Raw genomic sequence first — 18,942 nt, 5'->3', positions numbered from 1 at the left:
GGGTTGTGAGGGGTTGAGTTTAGGGTTCACGAGTGGGATGTTGTGGGGTTGGGGTTGGGTGGTGTGGGACCACCAGTGGGGTTCATAGAATCATATAATGCCCTGAGTTGGAAGGGACCCACAAGGATCGTTGAGTCCAACTCCTGTCCCTGCACAGGACAACCCCAAATTCACACTGTGTCTCTGAGGGCCTTGTCCAAGTGCTTCTGGAATATCGCCAGGCTGGTGCCGTGATGCCTCCTGGGGAGCCTGTTCCAGGGCTCCACCACCCTCTGGGGGAAGAGCCTTTCCCTAATACCCAGCCTCACCCTCCCCTGGCACATCTCCCTGCCATTCCCTTGGGTCCTGGTGGTCACCAGAGAGCAGAGACCAGCCCTGCCCCTCCTCCTCCCCTTGGGAGGGAGCTGCCGAGCGCCATGAGGGCTGCCCTCGGCCTCCTCTGCTCCAGGCTGAACAAACCAAAGGTGCTGTGGGACCATGTATGGAGTTGGGTGATGTGGGACCACCAGTAGGGTTGGGTGGTGTGGAACTTGGGTGCTATGGGGTTCGGTTTGGTGGTGTGAGGCCAGCCTGGGCTTAGGCTGCTCCTGGTGCCTGGCATCTCAGTGAGGAGGGGACAGGCTTGGCGCTGGTTCCATGTTCATCAGTACTAGTCTAACACTGGCTTGGCATCACCCAAGTGCAGCCCCAACTCCATCCCTTTATGCTTCTTCTCTGTATTTACTCAGCTGAGAAATGCCCTTCCTACAGGGCTCAACATCAGCCGTTGCTTCTTTCAGGAGACTCCTCTCTCCCTGGGATATGGTTAAAGAGATGGAGAGCTCTGGCTCATTCTGGATCTGGGTAATCTTTTAGGATCTCTGTCCGGATGCTGCATCCCCTCTGTGTTGTTGGGCAGGGTGCCGGGGAGCCCACCACGACGCTTACCATCAGCACAGGCTTAACCCCGTTGATTCGGGAAAGAGACCAGTGTCCCCCACATGCCCAGAAACATGGTGTCTGTGGGTGAGTTAATCTTGGGTGCAGAGCATGGGGGAATTTATGGCAGCTCTCATGCCAACAGCTGCCTGGCATTGGGCAGAAGCCGCTTCGAATTACACCAGCTTAGCTCTGCTCCAGGGAGGTGCCATCTCCAACCAGTGTCACTGGGGTCTGAGTTGGCTTCCAGGTATAAAGTGCTCTTTCAGAGGAACAAGCTCAGTTTCTTAATACCTGGAAGAAATTGCCAGCCTGGAGGGTGGATGCATGCAGGGCTCATGCCTTTTCACTTCCTTACAGCAAACCTTCATCTGTCTAGGAATAGTACCTTGTAGGGGTTGCACGAAATCATATTGATAGTACATTAAACTTATTTTTTCCTGTACAGCAGCAATATATCATGGGTTGTTCAAACTCAGGGACTAAAGACAAGATCAACAGCAGTAAAGCATTAGGGTTTAGGAGGGTTTTCACTGGAGAAATGAATCCTCTGTTTATAAATGTTTGAAATATAAATGAGCTAATGCATTTTAAATGGTTTCCATTATTTAGGAAGGCTTGTTCATGCAAGTTTTCTACAACTGCACATTTTCTGGGGAGCTTCCTACAATTCTTAGCCATGGAGACACACTGTGTAAAATCCTTAGAGGAAAAGCTACGGATTCAGCAAACTTCACTGCTTGCTTTTCTCTCAAGAAATATACATCAGGCAGAGTGTCTCCTGCTTCATTCACATTTTATTTACTGTTTTCTAAAATTAGTAACAGTTCACAAAAGAGTTACAAGCAGAGAACTGCAACTCGATTTTTAAATGCAACAGGCTATCTGTGAAAGTGGTAAGAAATAAAAACCATCGTTTGACACTTTCCACATACTATTCATTCAAAAGCATGGCTTTTAGGGAATTGGAGATAAAATTCTGATCAAGACAAAAATCCTACAGTTAAGAATAGGAATGAGAAAATATGAGGGAGGGGAATGGCAAGAGGAGGAAGAGAAAAGGAATTATTCCATACAGCCCTCCCCTATAGCTCCGTTTTTTTCTGAATTCAGAGGGAAACCATCCTCGTGTTATTCACAAGCAAATCTGAGAACGTGATCTGCATATTTATGCTCAGTCCAGTCCTTCTCACACAGAATATCAACATGACTGCCTGTAGTAATGAGACTTTTACTGAGAGGGCCACACATTAGCACTGGCTGTACCCTGCCTGTTTGTGACCACCGTTGTATGGATACAGGATTCATTACAGAATAGCAGTTAAATATTTCACAATACATTGAATTTCTGAGCAGTGACCCCAAAGGAGTCTTTTTCATAACTTCTCCATTTATCTGTGAAGTATCAGAAGACCCTAGATTTATTTTCCACAGTCTACGGCATGAGCTGAAGGCAATATTTATCACTCCTGTCAACCTTACATATGGACCCCACCAGCCTTTCCTAGAGTGGGAATAAATCTGACTGATTGCAGGTATTTACTGCCAGTGAACTCACACAGCAATTTATTCTCAGCAACCCATTTAAAATATGGGTAACGACAGCAGTGCGTATGTTCAGTGATTTAAAGCACACGTGAATTGAAGCAAAGCTGTCTGCTGCTGACAAGCTACTAGCGTAACTCTTGGTATGGCCAGTATTTGAGCTGCATGATAGGAGATTAAAACTGGAAAGGACCAGTGAGTCATTCTGGTTGCAGCCTCCTTCCACAGCAAAACTGTTGTCTCCATTGTTACCTTGTGGGCTTTTTTTCCTGAAGACATCAAGATTCTTTATTCTCTCCATTCTAAATCTTGGATTTCTTGTTAACATGTGAATTCTTTCAGGTCTAACTTTTTACACTTTATTTCCCTACCGTCGCCTGCAGCAACAAACACTCCTCTCACTGACTTCTAATGACCTTTAACAACAGCTGCATGAACTAAAGATGTCTTAGTATTTATGTATAGTTTCAGTCCTTTCATAATAACTGGACATTGTTAGATATTTAAAGAACTCTCAAGCCTAAAAACACATAGAGAAATCCATGAGTGATTCTTTCTGGACTCCATTAAGATGATGCTTAATAATCTTTTTGTCGTATAATAAATCGCACTGTGCTATGCACATGCCCATAGCAAAAAATGCCATTAGACTACAGCTAAAAACCATTGCCTTAACTCTGGTATTCTTCTGCTCTAACACTATTGATCTCTCTATTCAGTGGCTCTCTCAGCATTTAGGCCATTTAAAAATGAAGTGCAGGACTTAGCCTCATTTTGCAGATGAAGGTTTTGAGGGAGACAGGCATATGGTGGAATCAGGACAGGAGTTATGCACCGAAATGTGGAAGAAAGCACCCTTCAAACTTTAAGGGAAAAACCTCACTAGATGCTTTCCTTGTCTCAGGCCCTTACAGGAAAATAACAAGTTTGCTTTGAGAGTGAATATTCTGCTCAAGAGTGAAATAATTTTTAGATGTTACTCCTAATAAATGCCAAGTGCTTTTCACGACTACTGATGGGGTTGTGCTGTACTTAATACAGCTTTGTTTATGTTCGCTTTAATTCAGGAAAACTCTAGAGAAGGATAATTATCAGTTCTGTTGACTGGTAAACAAAAACAAGTTGCACCTCTAGGGCTCAGAAAAAGAAGGTCAGTGAAAGCCAGCTACCTAGATAAAAAGGGAACAAATGTTTTGGAGAGAGAATGTTCCTAAAAAGTCATTATAATGTAACCCACAGACTGCAAAATTAAGGAGCAGCTATAAATTTAGCTTAGTGTGTAGTCTGAAATAGCAACTCCATTTGCATAACATATGTTTGACTGCAATCACAAGTGATTCACTTACTGCTTATTTCGCGTACTCCATTAGCATGCAGAATGACTGCGGTGTTCCAAGTAGTATCTCATGCTTAAAGATGTTTATTCTGCTTAGCAATTTAGAGGTATCTTGAGTTTTCTATTCATCCCAAAGCCTGTTTTCACTCATGTCTTTATACTTGTTGGAAATTTTGCATTTCTGTGCATATAGACAAGAGATACTTTTCATCTCTCTGCATATTAATCACAGAAACATGGAATGGTTTGCGTTGAAAGAAACCTTAAAGATCACCTAGTCCAACCCCCCTGCCATGAGCAGGGACATCTTCCGTTAGATCAGGTTGCTCAGAGCCCTGTCCAACCTGGCCTTGAACACTTCCAGGGGTGGGGCATTGACCACCTCTCTGGGCAACCTGGGCCACTGCCTCACCACCTTCACAGTGGAGAATTTCTTCCTTTAATCTAAATCTACCCTCATTCGGTTTAAAGCCATCACCCCTTGTCCTATCACTACATGCCCTTGTGAAAAGACGCTCTCCAGCTTTCTTACTGTTCCCCTTCAAGTCTCCCCGCAGCCTTCTCTTCCCCAGGCTGAACCACCCCAGCTCTCCCAGCCCGGCCTCGCAGCAGAGGGGCTCCAGCCCTCGGAGCATTTCTGTGCCCCCTCTGGCCCCGCTCCAACAGCCCCGTGTCTGTCCTGTGCTGAGGAGCCCCGAGCTGGAGGCGGCGCTGCAGGGGGGTCTCACAGAGCGGGGCAGAGGGGCAGCACCCCCTCCCTCGCCCTGCTGCCCGCGCTGCTGGGGATGCAGCCTTGGGTGTCTGGGCTGCGAGCACATGTTGCCGGCTCGTGTCCAGCTTTTCACCCCCAGCACCTCCAAGTCCTTCCCTGCAGGGCTGCTTCTCCATCCCCCCATCCCCCAGCCCGTATGTGTGCTTGGGATTGCCCTGACCCATGCGCAGGACCTTGCACTTGGCCATGTTGAACTTCATGAGGTTTGCATGGGCCCACCTCTCACACCTGTCCAGGTCCCTCTGGATGACATCCCATCCCTCCAGCGTGTCTGACTGCACCACACATAATAAATGACAGAGACCTGTGGCCAGCTGTACCTTTGCCTGATTGAGTTACCTGAGCACAGATAAATGTATATTCAAGTGGTCCATCTTTTGCACAATAGACAGATGGGTTAAATAACTCCTTGAGAAGTCCCAGGTTCAGTTCTCTGCTCGGTTTGTGGGGATTCAGACCCATATTTCCATGTCAGTAGAATTACCCCAGTTACTATGGAGGCCAGTTTGGGGCACTCTTCATTTCTTGTTTAGAGTTTTAAGAAACTGTGTAACTGCTTTTAGTATGGGTGCTGCTATGGTCCAAAGAAAAGAAAAGGGAATGGGGACAAAGGGAAGGAGTAAATGCTCTAGATTAAGCTATCCATAGTGCTTCTGGGGACACCTCTTAAAGTGCCTTTCACCAGAAAATGCAGCAATGATTCAGCTCTCCCAGGGAATGTTTTTATTTTGCTGAAACTGAATGGAGAAATACCAATCCAGAGCTGTAAAGGGTGTGGATCAGACTTCTTCCCTCTTCCAAATGAGATTTAAGCCCACTGCGTTTGCCCTTGGATAAACTCAAGCTGACAGGAAACAAATTACTACAGATAGGTATTATTTTAGTCCTGACATAGAAGAACTTCTGTTGCAGATCAGTTAAAATGTACTCTCAAGGGTGCGGCCTAAAAAGAAATACTGCCAACAGCCCCCAAAAGCTCTGCTCGCACAAATCCAGCAAAGGCATATCTGTTTCAAGGCATAGATTTGGTGAAAGGGGGTTCATATATGGTATTTTACAGATCATAATCAAATCACCTGCATAGATTGTCACTCTGAGTGGCCATCTGACTGGCAGACTCATGTCAGAAATAAGATTCACACAGGGGTTGTTTTGCTTTGTCAGCAGCATGCAGCAACCCCTGGAACAGATTACTCCTCCTTTACAATTCAGGACAGGGATGGGGTGGGACAAAAGTTCTTCCTAATGCAACTAAAACTAGAACATGGTGACTCAGGTTGGAATTTAGACACCAAATCCTGTTTACCATCCTCAAAATTCACAAAACTTGCCAGTTTAATGGCTCTGAGGGCTTCAAGCCCAGTCAGTGCTTCCTAACAACATAGTCCCACATATATCATGCTGTTCTAGCACCAAGTCAGAGAGGGGATGACGGGTTTGTAACAGGCTGCCAATAGCTGCAGAATGTGCATTTTTACCATTAGCACGCTGCTTTGTGTTGTTCATGCAATTACAGCTTGGGACAGTAGAAATATATTTATCTCACTATATTTTACAGCAGAAAACGCTTCTTTATGCTTGTTCACAGGTCAGCTTAATGTAACGACAGACTAGTTACTTTGGGAAACAAGAGCACAAGCAATATCGAGCTTTGCAGCCCGGTGCTGAGAACTTTTGGAAGCACTAAAATTCTAAATGCAAAGCTTTGTTATTGCATTTCCCCTTCTATCTCATTAGAGATAATGGGAAATGTTCCAGAGGGTGTCTCATGCACACGTAGCAATCTGGTTAAGGAAAGACAGATAAAATACTTTTAAACATAATTAGCTGAGAATGAACCACCATGAATGTGGCAAAATGATGTTTAGAGCTAACATGCAGTTAATGGATTATGATCTTCATTGTGGCTCAGACCGGGCTTGTAGGAAAGAGCTTTACCATTGCCGTCACCTCTGGTTTCCCACTGCCTTACCTCCAACAATCTGACACTAAGCAAGCGGGCAAAATGCTGGCTTAGTGATCTGACCGTTTCACAATGATGTAAAAACTACAGCTCAATGCACCGGGATAGAAAAAGTGAGCCTCTGTTTTTGTAATGGAAAATACTAGGTGTAACCTGATGGGAATGTTGTCTTTTCACACGGAATCCATCCTATCCAGAGAGCATCCCATGCACTCCAGGCACTGCTGAAGGGAGACGTGCACCAAAGAAGGCCATGCCCAGGAAGAAGAGGCTCAAACATTTTGAAGGGGCCTCTGCCCCCAAGTCTGTCTCCACTGCAGAAAGTTTCCTCCAGACAAATGTAAGGTCGTAAGAGAAGGAAAAGAACTAGTTGTCTTGGATGCCTTTGGAATGTAAAAGTATAGGTTTAAGAGCATCTAAAACAAAGTTCCCCCACCAGCCTCAATCTTCTCAGTTCGTAAGAACACCATTCTCTCTGCTATAGGTTCCTTGGTCGTTGCCCGTGCCAGTCACATCATTCAAACATGGCTTTCCTGAAAGCAGAACACAGCAGGGTCTTCCTCGTGGGGTTCAGAAAAAAACGCCTGTCAGCTTCAGATAGTAGCAGAAATCTGTTGCTGAAGCCAAACAGACAGGATCCCTTACTCATTTGCAGTTTGCACCAACCTTTACAGCTCTATTAAGTGCATGCTTGTAGGGAGATTTCTTCTCTGTGGATCCAGCCAAGCTTCTTGGATGCTCTGCACAGGTGATATGGCAAGACATGGAAGACACGTCCCCCGGACTGTCCACTGTGCTGCAGCTCCATGGCATCCTTCACTGCATCTGATCTCCACATACCTTCCAAACTGTGATTACTGAACCCTCACATCTCCCTTGCAATACAGGTTAAGGATCATGCCCATTTTCCAACTGGAAAATGTAAGAAGGACAGAAGTTAAGCGATTTTTCCCCACAGTTGTACAGCAGGTCAGAGGTGGAGGCAGAGACAGAACCAATTCTTAATTCAGGCACTAGACAATATTCCTTCTGCCTAGAATATGGACATATTCTGAAAGGTTGTATTGGTAAATACGTTAAAGGAAAATCATCTCCCTGTTAGTGACTCTTAATCCAGATAAGCACGATTCTGAATTAGGCTGTAAGTGTGTTTTAAAGGGAAACACTTAACCTGTGTTATCTCCATGCTGGCACCATATTAAACATCCAGTCCTACTTGTACCGAATTAGGCGAATAATCTTATTATTCATGAAATCTGAAGTATGTGGATGAGAAGAATCTATGCAGAAACCATCACTCATGGCTATTTTTAGCACTTCTTCCACAAACACCTGGAAACTATTGATCTGCTTATTATCTGGCACCACCCAGAGTCTCTTTAAGTTCTGCTTTGTGTACTCCTCTTCGGGAAGGCCTTCCACACTTGCAACCCAATCCAAGGTCAAATGGTTGGGGTCCTGCAGGTAGCTGGATATTGAAGAGAGGTTTCCGTTGAAGCAATAGTAAAGTTTGGAACCAAGGAGCTTCAGGAACAGACATGACGTGGAGAAAATATGAGCACTGAACACTTCCATGTTGGAGGAAGACAGGCTGTAGATCTGGGGTGCTTCTCGGACAGTGAAATGAACAGTCTGGGTCTTCTGATCGAGAGTGATATTGAGCATGGCATTCTTCTCTGCTTTAGAAAGCTCCACCTCCTTCTCCTGCAAGGCCTCAATCAGTGGCTGAATCTGATAAAAATCTACCTCCCGTCTAAGTAAGCCCATTTCCTGAAAGTCTTCAGGCAGGTCCAAGTGAGAAGTTCGTAAGAAGTTCAGGATATAGCGGAAGATTTTGCCATCTCTGTCGATAAAGCAGTTGCCTTGGCTGTCCTTCTTGGTTGGGATCTTCCCACTAAACATGGCCCCCAGCATGGAGTCTGGAAAGCTAGTCAGGGTGGACAGAGAGGTCGTATAGAGTTTTCCTCCAACATTGAGCGTGATGGGTTCTGACATGATGAAAAGTCACAATGCTGTGACTAATTCTAAAGAAAAAAAAGATCCAACACCACACATTTAGTTGCATTTACCTGTTTAAAAGGTTGAACTATAGAGATAAAGAGTCCTAAATATATAAGGGTAACTACATGGCAAAAAATAATCATAGAAATTAGAAGTGGGGAATTACTTTTAGAGGTTGTACCTTGAGAACAAGTGTAAGGATGTTTTTTCTCCCAACAGACTTGAACAGGACTTTGTTTACAGCAGAATGACTGCTGACTTCAAAGCAAGAGTTGTGTCCTGGCCTCACCTGATCCCCACTCCCTCGCGAACACAGACTGTAGAGGGGAAAAAAAGGACAGGATAAGAACTGGACACATCCCAACATCTTCCATGGCGTTCAAAGATATAATTAAAGCAACAAAGCTGTTGCAGCAGAATCCCCTGACACACATTTAAGTGCAGTCAGCCTAGCAGTGAGCCAACGACCAGTGCTGCTGTAAGCATGTGGCAGTCTGCAGAACCATTCAGTAAAAAACCCACCAGGCTTTCTCCTTCCAACATGCTTTAGCTTAGAAAACAGTTCCTAATTAATTGGGGCCACTTCCCAGTCTCAGCAATCAGCTGAGACAAATGGAGGGTGTGATTTTATGGTGCAGTTCAGTGTCACTGTCTCTGGAAGGAACATACCTCCCTTCACCCTCCACCATACTTTCCTCCTTCCTTATGCCAGCTCTGGCACTTATCTGACCCCACAGTGAGCAGTTTAGGGAGAAACCCCCATCATTTTCTATTCAGGATATGTTTCTGCCACGTTTTGGAACCAGATGAATTCCAGGGGTGGTGCAAAGGAAGAGGAAGGAGCTCCACAGCCCTCTTCACTGCAGATCAGAACAGATAAGATCAGCTGCCTTGAAATGCTGGGCCCTCATTCCTGCTAGCTGGGAACCTGCAAATCTGTTTTCCCTTGTTTGCTGAATCCAAATCGATCAACAGTTCATTCCAGTTTTGTTGTTGACTTAATCAGTGGGAAAACCATCACTATTTGCTTGCAGAGGTAGGAGGTAGCTCTTGCTGTAGTAACTACAGTCATTCAGCAGAAAGCTGCAAAACAGCGCCCTTAAATTTAAGTGCAGGCATTTTCCTAACTAGTCATGAATAATCATAGACACAAGGACACTATTATCAGCTCCAGAGACACAGCAAAATACAGGTAGGAAGAATGTCACCTTGTGCTGGAGTATCAATTCTTTTATGGCTGCTAAAACTCAAATAGTGGGGGTAACAGCTCCCTAAAACAAATATGCCTCTAGATAGCAAGTACATTTTACTATGAAAGACTTGCTCACCCTTGGGCAGTTAATGACCAGGTCAAAGGAGAATCTGTATTTCATTTCTAGGTTAAGGCTAACATTCCACTCTGTTCTTTAGCCCACTTTAGCCCTTAGCACGGTGTATATCTCACTGCACGATAATGAATGGAAAGAAGCAGATCTCTAAATCCACTGAGAGCCTTGCCTGTGTATCCTTTAGTCCTGTGTATCCAACAAAATTGGCAAAGACGCATGCATAGACCAACACAACAACCTGTCTACGCCCATGACAAAGACCATCCTTGTGACTAACCTCAGCCAAATATACCCTAGAAAAAACTGTATGTTCCAGTGCCAAACTCCCCTTAGCAGTGTGGTCTCAGCATACTTCCCACTTGTGAAGACTCCTACCCAATTTAGTCAAGAGCCATTCAAAACTGATTGTATAGAGGCTTTAACTGGTCTAATTCTGTACTGCAAGTGGCTGCCATGTGTTTTTTCCCCTAAGCCCTTGCAATATGTTTGCAAAAGTGTTGCCACAAGCACAATCTGACATTCACAAAAACAGCCTAAAATGGATTTTACTTTTTTTCGTTTCATCAAACAGAAGCGTTCCTTACATCTCCCTGCAAATAACACAGCCTGTAGAAGCAGGACTGAGAGTGACCCCAAAGGTCATATTCGTTGCTTCCCATCTCTGCTACCCCTCAGGCTGCTTTAGACTAAATAACCCAAATTTTTCTGTTCTTTCTTCATAGATCATGTTTTCAGATTTTTGAGCCCAAGCCTGCTTATCTACACCACAGGAGTGGTTTTCTCATGCACTCTTCTAGCCTTAGCCAGCTACAGAGTGAGATGTTTCCCTCAATGTGTATGTGACAGGCTTCACTTGGCAGAGCCCATTGTCGAGACTCATGACCTAAAGACCACTGGATGGTCCAAAGATACAGATTTTAATTTCAAACTTAACATCCACCCTAGGTTTATTCTGATCCAAAGACTCGCTGGCTATGTTAAGTTGAATGAGAGGCAGACATCTCAGTCTGTTCTGGACAGATAATGTTAAAATATCTTGTAACTGGTTTCTTTATCAGCAGTCTCAAAAGGGAGGCTGCCAACAAAATATGGCAGTAACATGAGCTCTTCGAAACTGAAGACCACATCTATGCTGCCAGCAACAGCATCAGAAATTTGACCAAGCTTTACCTCCGGCATTGGAAGAGTTGTTGGTGTAGTAGCACAGAGCTTGGCAGACACGGCGTTACCACCTTCCCGTGTGGGCTCTGCTCCTCTCCCACCTCTGGCCGCTGCTCAAACACGTGCCCTGACCAGCCTATTCTGCGTGTGGCCATTCTGCAGTCTACAGACCCATACAGGCTGGATTTCAGTCTCCCAGGACACCAGCTTGCTTTTATTTTGGACCTCTCCACTGCCCCCACACTGATTAAATTTCAAGCATTTAATGATGTAAACATCTGGCCCATGGATAAGGCTGCAGGATAACTATTCCACAGCTGTTGTTCATAAAGTGGAATCGACATATAGCAAGTTAATCATCTGCTTTTGCCTAATTCATCCCATTACTTGCAGGTTGATATCTTCATAGTGTGAAGATGGATCTGATAGTCTGGCAACCTCAGAAGACCCCAAACCGCAGGACAAATGAGCATGCATATATCTACTGGATTCATCATCAGCCTGGACTTAATGCATTGACCAACCAATGTACTTGACAGTAGCTGGGGAAAGTAAGTCAATCTTTGCTGCTTTTTTTCTCATAAACTTGATTATGAAAAAAGTTTTTCATAAACCTATAAAAATTAGAATTAAATGGCTTGTCACTTTTCTCTCTTTGCTCATCCAAGCAGCATTTGCAGTCCCCACCCTGGTTTATCAGGCCTGGGTACTTGTTTAATGCAATATAAAGGTTCTCCATGAATACAGCACGGAAATCACTTCTGCTTGGTGCCGTTTCCACAAAGAGGAAGCACCAGGAGAGCATCTGATCTTGGACATGGGTGGCCATAACCTGCAGTCACCAAGGACAAGTACAGATTGGGTTATTGGGTTATGGCTCTTGGAAGCAGGGGATTACAGTAAAGCCTTTTGTGTAGCTGCTCCCCAAGTAGCACTTAAAATTCCTTCAAATTACATCAGCTAGAGGTCTAATTTGAGAGTTGAAGATGGACAAAGTGCACTGGATTTATTTAGTGCTTTTAAAGTGACTTGAATTTAAATACATCTTTCTTTATAAAATAGATGTATTTAACAACATGGGAGAAAGAATCTATGGTTCGTTTAAAGCCATTATCTTTTCAGGTGATGTAAATTGACAGAAACCAGCAGTGGTGAAGTTTTTGGAAAAGTCAAGCTCCTGAATAGAAGCTGCTGTTTGAGCATTTCAACCAGCCAGGGCTTGTAAATTTTAACTTGGGTTTTACTCACAGGAGCATCTTCAACAGATGCAGAGATAACATTTCTGTAACGATCTGCTACCCCACAAGTTTAGCTCAGCAAACAACTGGTTCGAACCTGGGAGTGGTGAGGGTTGACACAGCAGGAGGGTATGAAAGAGCAGGTGAAACGACAAAATCTACCTACTTATTGATGCCTCCACGTATTTAGAACTGCCAGCTCAGTTCCTTCATTATCCATAATACTTCCTTTGTTTAATCATTTTAAATGTAGAACAGCATTGGATAAGATTATTTCCCCCTTATGTATTCATCATATTTAAGAGTGCTTTAATTAGCTAATAAATAAAATTCTGTATACATACTTTCATTCAGTGCCTGTTTTGCCCAACTTGGCAAAAAAGTTCAAGTGTACAAGTAATCATAAAAAAAAAAGCATTAGCTGCGGTTTGCCAACATAAGTAAAATGTAAAGGAATGGCACAAATATTACTACATATTTAACCACTCTGAAAAATGGGTACAGCTGTAGTCTATCCTTTTTGGGCAAAAAATGTGTATATGGTTTTCAAAGAGACATGTCTCTTTCCTTAAGCTATAGATATATAGAGCCAATTTTTAACAGGACTTTCTGGTTACTTACTCAGATAAAAAATGATAACTTAGATCATTCCAGTTAAAAATAATCTACCATGAAACAGCAAGTTTTATGAAACACCAAAGAGATACCTGGGTCTGTTTAAAAGTCTCATTGAAGATTTGAAGAAAACTCTCTCTGCATTAATGAAATAAATGCAGAAGCTATTTTAGCCAAAGCTATAAATACCAGCAGGGCAGACAGAAGATATTAAACAGATCAGAAAACAAACCAAGAAGTTCTTATTTGGAAAAATGTGTAACAATCCCTTGATTTCCCTGACAAGTTCACCCAAATACAGGTATTTCTTGAGAAAATGTTGTTTGGAAAAAGCAGCAGTAATCGATTGCAAACACAGATTTCACTTTACAAATGGCAGGGAAGGAAAATGGATCAATTCTTTGGGATTGCAGAGGCAATGCCTAAGACAGGGTCAACAGGCTGATCCTAGTGTTGTTCAGAGGATCTCATTAATGAAATTAATTACACACTGAGCAGCAAAGCAAGAGCAATCTGTAATTTGGTAGGAGTGGCTTACAATGAGTTGTTAAAACAGGGTTTCCAAAGTCCATCACACAGGTTGCTTATGGCCTCTGAAGCCTTTACATGTGGCATTAAAAGCATGAAAAGCTGTAGCAACCCCTGAAAAATGAGCTAATGGATGTTGTGACAACAACAGGGTCTTTTGCTGCCAGACATAGAGATATGTGGCTATTTACACAGTCATCACCCCTGGTTTTAATTTCATACGTAAGGTGTTAGGCTGCTGGTTACCTACCCATAAAACCTCCCTCCATGACCAAAACTTTGGAAACCTGTATTTAAGACTGTGAAATATGTGCAGCTTCATTAATCATAGAATTATTTAGGTTGGAAAAGACCTTTAAGATCATCAAGTCCAACTATTAACTTAACACTGGCAAGTCCATCACTCAACCATGTCCCTAAGTACCACGACTACATGTCTTTTAAATACCTCCAGGGATGGTGACAACCACTTCCCTGGGCAGCCTGTTCCAATGCTTGACAACCCTTTCAGTCAAGAGATTTTTCCTAATATCCAATCTAAACCTCCCCGGTGCAACTTGAGGCCATTTCTTCTCATTGTATCGCTAGTGACCTGGGAGAAGAGACCAGCCCCCCCCTCACTCCAGCCCCTCTCAGGCAGCTGCAGAGAGCGAGAAGGGCTCCCCTCAGCCCCCTCTTCTCCAGGCTAAACCCCCCCAGCTCCCCCAGCCGCCCCCCAGCACACTTGTGCTCCAGACCCTGCCCCAGCCCCGCTGCCCTTCTCTGGACACGCTCCAGCCCCTCCAGGCCCTTCTTGTCCCGAGGGGCCCAAACCTGAGCCCAGCACTCGAGGTGGGGCCTCCCCAGGGCCGAGCACAGGGGCCCCATCCCTGCCCGGCTCCTGCTGGCCACGCCAGTGCTGACACAAGCCCGGGGGCTGGTGGCCTCCTTGGCCACCCGGGCACTGCTGGCTCATGCCCAGCCGGCTGTCAGCCAGCACCCCCAGGGCCTTCTCCGCCGGGCACTTCCCAGCCCCTCTGCCCCAGGCCTGGGGCGTTGCCTGGGGTTGGTGTGACCCAAGGGCAGGACCCGGCACTGGGCCTTGTTAAACGTCACACAACTGGCCTCGGCCCATGGATCCAGCCTGTCCAGGTCCCTCTGCAGAGCCTTCCTGCCCTCCAGCAGATCAACACTCCTGCCCAACTTGGTGTCATCTGCAAACTTACTGAGGGTGCACTCGATCCCCTCATCCACATCATTGATAAAGATATTAAACAAGACTGGCCCCAACACTGACCCCTCAGGAACTCTGCTCGTGACCGGCCGCCAGCTGGGTTTAGCTCTGCTCACCACAGCTCTCTGGGCTCGGCCAGCCAGCCAGTTTTTTATCCAGCAAAGTGTACGGCCATCCAAGCTGTGAGCAGCGTTTCTTCAGGAGAATGCTGTGGGAAACGGTGTCAAAGGCTTTACTGAAGTCCAGGTAAACAGCATCCACAGCCTTTCCCTCATCCACTAAGTGGGTCACCTTGCCATGGAAGGAGATGAGGTTACTTGAGCAGTACCGGCCTTTCTTCAACCCCTGCTGACTGGGCCTGATCACCCCCACATGCAGCGTGATGGCACTCAAGACGATCTCCAACTATTTCTGTTAAGAAATAGTTGAGGAGTAAGAATGAACTGCAAAGTATACACACAGGAAAAAAAAATTAATAATTTAGGCCGGCACAATGAAGGATGCTTTAGTGGCAATAAAATTAAAGCAAGCCAGGAACCGTTTCTGCTATGCATCAGGAAGAGCAGCCAGACTAAAAACCTCTCTGCCTATTTGAATATTGCCCAAGAGAGAGGGTGAAAGCCACGTCAGCTGGATAAATGTTACAAGAGATAGATCAGGTAATGCATTATAGGAAGTAATTCTGCATTGGGAGGGGCAGGATTGATTTCAGCTAAAAAAGAGGTATAAAAAATGTCTATCTGGGCACCTGTATGGCAGCTGGGGACTTTAAATGTGGTTCTGCAGGAAAAGATGGCTGTTCGGAGGATTGGGCTCTGGTCTGCATCATTAGAGTGCATTAATGGCAAACACATCATCAGGCAAAGATATTCCTTTCTGCTCAATGCTTGTTCTGCTTTGGGTTTTGTCCCACATTTCCCACACTCAGCATGTATCACTTTGCTCCATCGCATCTTACTGAAACCTATGTTTTGCATTGAGAAAAATTCCAGCTTCCATAAAACACCCAAGTCCTGAGAAAAAAAAACCTCCATGAAGTTGTGAACTCCAGATCTGGGCATGCCGAGCCCCGTGGCACTTGCTGCGACTGTACCTGCAGACCAGTTTCATGCTGTGTCCCTTCTCAAGGGGACAATTTTGCAGAGGAAATCCAGACCCTTAGCTACCAGTTGTGCTCCGCCGTGTTATGGGGACTGCAGCCGAGGCAGTTTGAAGCCTAGAAGTCACCCCACGAAATATAGGAGAAAAATAATCAAACTACAACGAAGGGAGGGCAGAAACAAAACAAATAGTATTTATGGGATTGGAAAAAAAGATAAAAGCCTCTCAGTTGACCATTTACCTAACCAGCAGCAGCCCATAGCACCAAGTGAGAGCTGGGTTTAAGGAAGGATTTGGTACAAAATCCATCGCAAGGATGGATTCACCCTCCCTTTATGTACCCCTGATGCACATTTATTTATCTTAGCTCATCCTCAACTAACATTTGCAATACGGATTCTATACCTTATATGCTTATTTAGAGTAATCTTAGAGAGGGAAACTCATGTTTTACCAGTGCTGCAGGATGGACCCACCTAATTTCAGACGCTCAGTTAAATCAGCCCCTCCAATAAATAAAATGCAGTACTTTGAGGCTTAAAATTCAGTCGGTGAAGCAGAGCGTGGCGTGTCAGCCAGGAGCACTATATCCCGAAACGCAGCGCCGGAGGGGGGCCAGCAGCTGCCTTTTGTTTCAGGACTGCTGTGAGCCACTGGAAATTTCCAGCCGGTGTTTGGTGAAAGGCTGCTCATGCCCGAGGCTGGCACGGAGGACATGGGTGACAAGCTCTGGGAGGGGACTCAAACTCCCAGAAGGCGCGTGGCAGGAAACGACGGCTCACCCTTCCCTTCTCGCTGTAAGACAGGGTCAGTATCGATCTGCCGGTGGCTGCAATACCCAGCCACAGACACACCAACTGTCCACCCTTGGAGAGCAACTGCTTAGCCACCAGTTATTATATTTATTTACATTTAATTTTCTAACTGTGCTTTGTTAGACATAGAAATGATCCTCTGCCAACGAGACACCTGCACAACGGGAAAGCGTGAACGGGAGTTTTGTAACATCCCTGGTTTGTTGGTGTATGTCTGTCCCTTCCCAGACCTGCATCTTGATGCTCTTGAGCATCTCCTGGGCTGCTTGCTTAGGGATGTGGGGGAGTGCAGAAGGCTGCACGTCTGGCTCTCTGCAGACGCTGAATGTAAGCAATGAAGAGAAGCGGGTAGGGAGACGGGGGCAGGAAAATAGAGCTGGCACCCAGTTAGTAAGAGGAAGGAGCAATATAAAACAAAGGTCAGGTTCCTCTTGTGAGAAGAGGAATGAAAGCAGTGGTGCACGGCAGGGAGGAGGGAAATGAAATGAAGGTTAATAGCTACTGAAGGAGAATGGCAGAAGACAAGATGGAGGGGGAGAGGGAGTGCAGAGCCAGAGAGATGCGGCTGCAGCGAGGTTTGGAGAATAAAAGCCCAAGTACTGCGGTGCTTGGTGCTCTCCAGGTATGACCTCCGACACCCGTGAGCTCAGGGGCTGCTGGGTGGGCAACGCAGATTACCAGGCAGTTACTGCCACCGGTTGCCGGATGGGACCCCGTTTGGGGTCTCATGGCAGTGGGAGCATCACTCATCCTTCCAAGCAGCTGATATAACCCTTTGTACAGTCCAATATACGAATTGAATGCCAGTCCCGGCAAAGGTTTTCACTGATTTCTAATGTCCTGTCCCAGCATCCACATGGGTATCACTTGGCACCCTTGGAGTATCTTCCAGATACTCTTATTCCTTTCCTGGACCACCTCATCCACACACATGGTAGACCACCACCTGCGTACTGCTTGATGCATGCCCAGGGTGGTTCAGCAATCCAGCATCCACCCCATCTCCCACTGACACCATCGCTTCCAGGGTGCCCTTTCAATTAAGACAGCAACTAACTGCCAGCATGGATGCAGCTGCACACTAGTGAAAAGCACTCAGGAATAATATTAACAAAATAGGTGCCATCCAGAATTAGGCCCTCTGTGGGGTTCGGCTCATGCATGTCACCCAGCCAGCCCCACGCTGCCGTCCGGGGCTGGCTGCAGTTCGGCTGGAGATAGAGCCAACCCTGGGTGTGGGCGTACAGGGCTTGGATTTGCTAAACTGCTGTAAATCCTTTAATTTTGGAGATATTTCATTGAAAATGGGTTTTGGGGAGGCAAAGTTTGCAGAGTGGCGCCGAGCCCTACCCTGTTAAGAGGAACTGTAGGTAGGGCTCTTTCCTACACAGCCAGGTGTCCAAACTATTAAATTACCTTAAAATAATTAAAAAAAAAAAAACCACAAAGGCCCTAAAAGTAGTGGGTCACGCGTTCTTCCCTCATCCCACAGGGTTTCTCCGCAGAGCAGCAGCGAAGCTCCCCAGCCACCGGTGGGTGTGTGTCCGCCCCCCTCTGTGCCTCAGTTTCCCCACCTCGGGGGGTGAGGGTGGGGGTTACAATGGGGTGACCCCGGCCCTTCCCAGCCGCCCCCCCCCCCAAGCCAGGCGGATCCTCACCCCATCCCCGCCGCGGTACCCACCTGCGCCCCCTCCAGCCGCCGAGCCCCGTCGCTCGCCGGGCGCCGCGGGAGGCGGAGGCGGCGGGAGGAGGAGGAGGAGGAGGAGGAGGAGGAGGAAGCCGGGGCCGCGAGAGGCGGATCGGCTCGGCACGGCCCGGCACGGCCGCTCTGGGATTTGTAGTTCGCCGCAGCCCTCGGCCCTTCCCCGGCGCTGCCCGCAGGTCTGCGGCCATACGGGCACGGCACGGCCACGGAGGGAGGTAACGCGGGGCGGGAGGGAGGGAAGGAGGGAGGGGGTCTCGGAGGGGGGCGGTCAGGGTTTGGGGTGGTGGGAGGGAGGGGCGCGGGGAAAAGGGGTGCTTGGGAAGGAGTGCAGGGGGGTGGTCTGGGGTCGGGATGCAGGAGGGATGCTCGGGGTGAGGGGTGCAGGAGGGATGCTCGGGGTGAGGGATGCAGGAAGGGTGGCCGGGGAAGGGATGCAGAAGATTGCTCAGGGGTCGAGATACTCGGAGGGAGGGATGCTCAGCGGAAGGGGTGCAGGAGAGCTGCTCTGAGGGAAGGGTTTGAGGATCCTCGGAGGGAGGGATGCTCGGGGATCGGGATGCAGAAAGGCAGTCTCAGGGAAAGGGGCTCAGGAGGGATGCTCAAAGGGAGGGATGCTCGAAGGAAGTGGTACAGGAGGGGTGTTTGCGGGTCCGGCTGCTGGGAGGGAAGGGGGGAAGGGATGCAGGAGGGATGCTGGGGAAAG

General features: G+C 46.7%; 1 protein-coding gene across 2 annotated transcripts; it reads right to left on the bottom strand.

Moving 5' to 3' along the window:
- Window positions 1–1,697: 1,697 nt before the first annotated feature.
- On the bottom strand, window positions 1,698–18,278 carry KCTD21 (potassium channel tetramerization domain containing 21). 2 transcript variants are annotated; one of them, XM_064441486.1, is made up of 2 exons: window positions 18,216–18,278; window positions 1,698–8,558 (listed from the first exon to the last, which is right to left on the bottom strand). In XM_064441486.1, exon 2 carries the CDS (start codon window positions 8,527–8,529, stop codon window positions 7,747–7,749), a length of 783 nt encoding a protein of 260 aa, XP_064297556.1. In that variant the 5' UTR covers window positions 8,530–8,558; window positions 18,216–18,278; the 3' UTR covers window positions 1,698–7,746. The 2 variants fall into 2 exon arrangements, with proteins under 2 accessions (XP_064297556.1, XP_064297557.1); XM_064441487.1 differs by lacking the exon at window positions 18,216–18,278 and adding an exon at window positions 8,717–14,006.
- Window positions 18,279–18,942: the final 664 nt, after the last annotated feature.

This window comes from Phalacrocorax carbo, chromosome 1 (assembly GCF_963921805.1).
Source record: "Phalacrocorax carbo chromosome 1, bPhaCar2.1, whole genome shotgun sequence".
NCBI lineage: Eukaryota > Metazoa > Chordata > Aves > Suliformes > Phalacrocoracidae > Phalacrocorax > Phalacrocorax carbo.
Note: the sequence above shows the minus strand (reverse complement) of the source record. Positions and strands in the feature narration are given on the sequence as shown.

What these genes read in the sequence shown, in the direction of transcription:
- KCTD21 (XM_064441486.1), bottom strand. Translation starts at nt 8,529, where the DNA reads ATGTCAGAACCCATCACGCTCAATGTTGGAGGAAAACTCTATACGACC.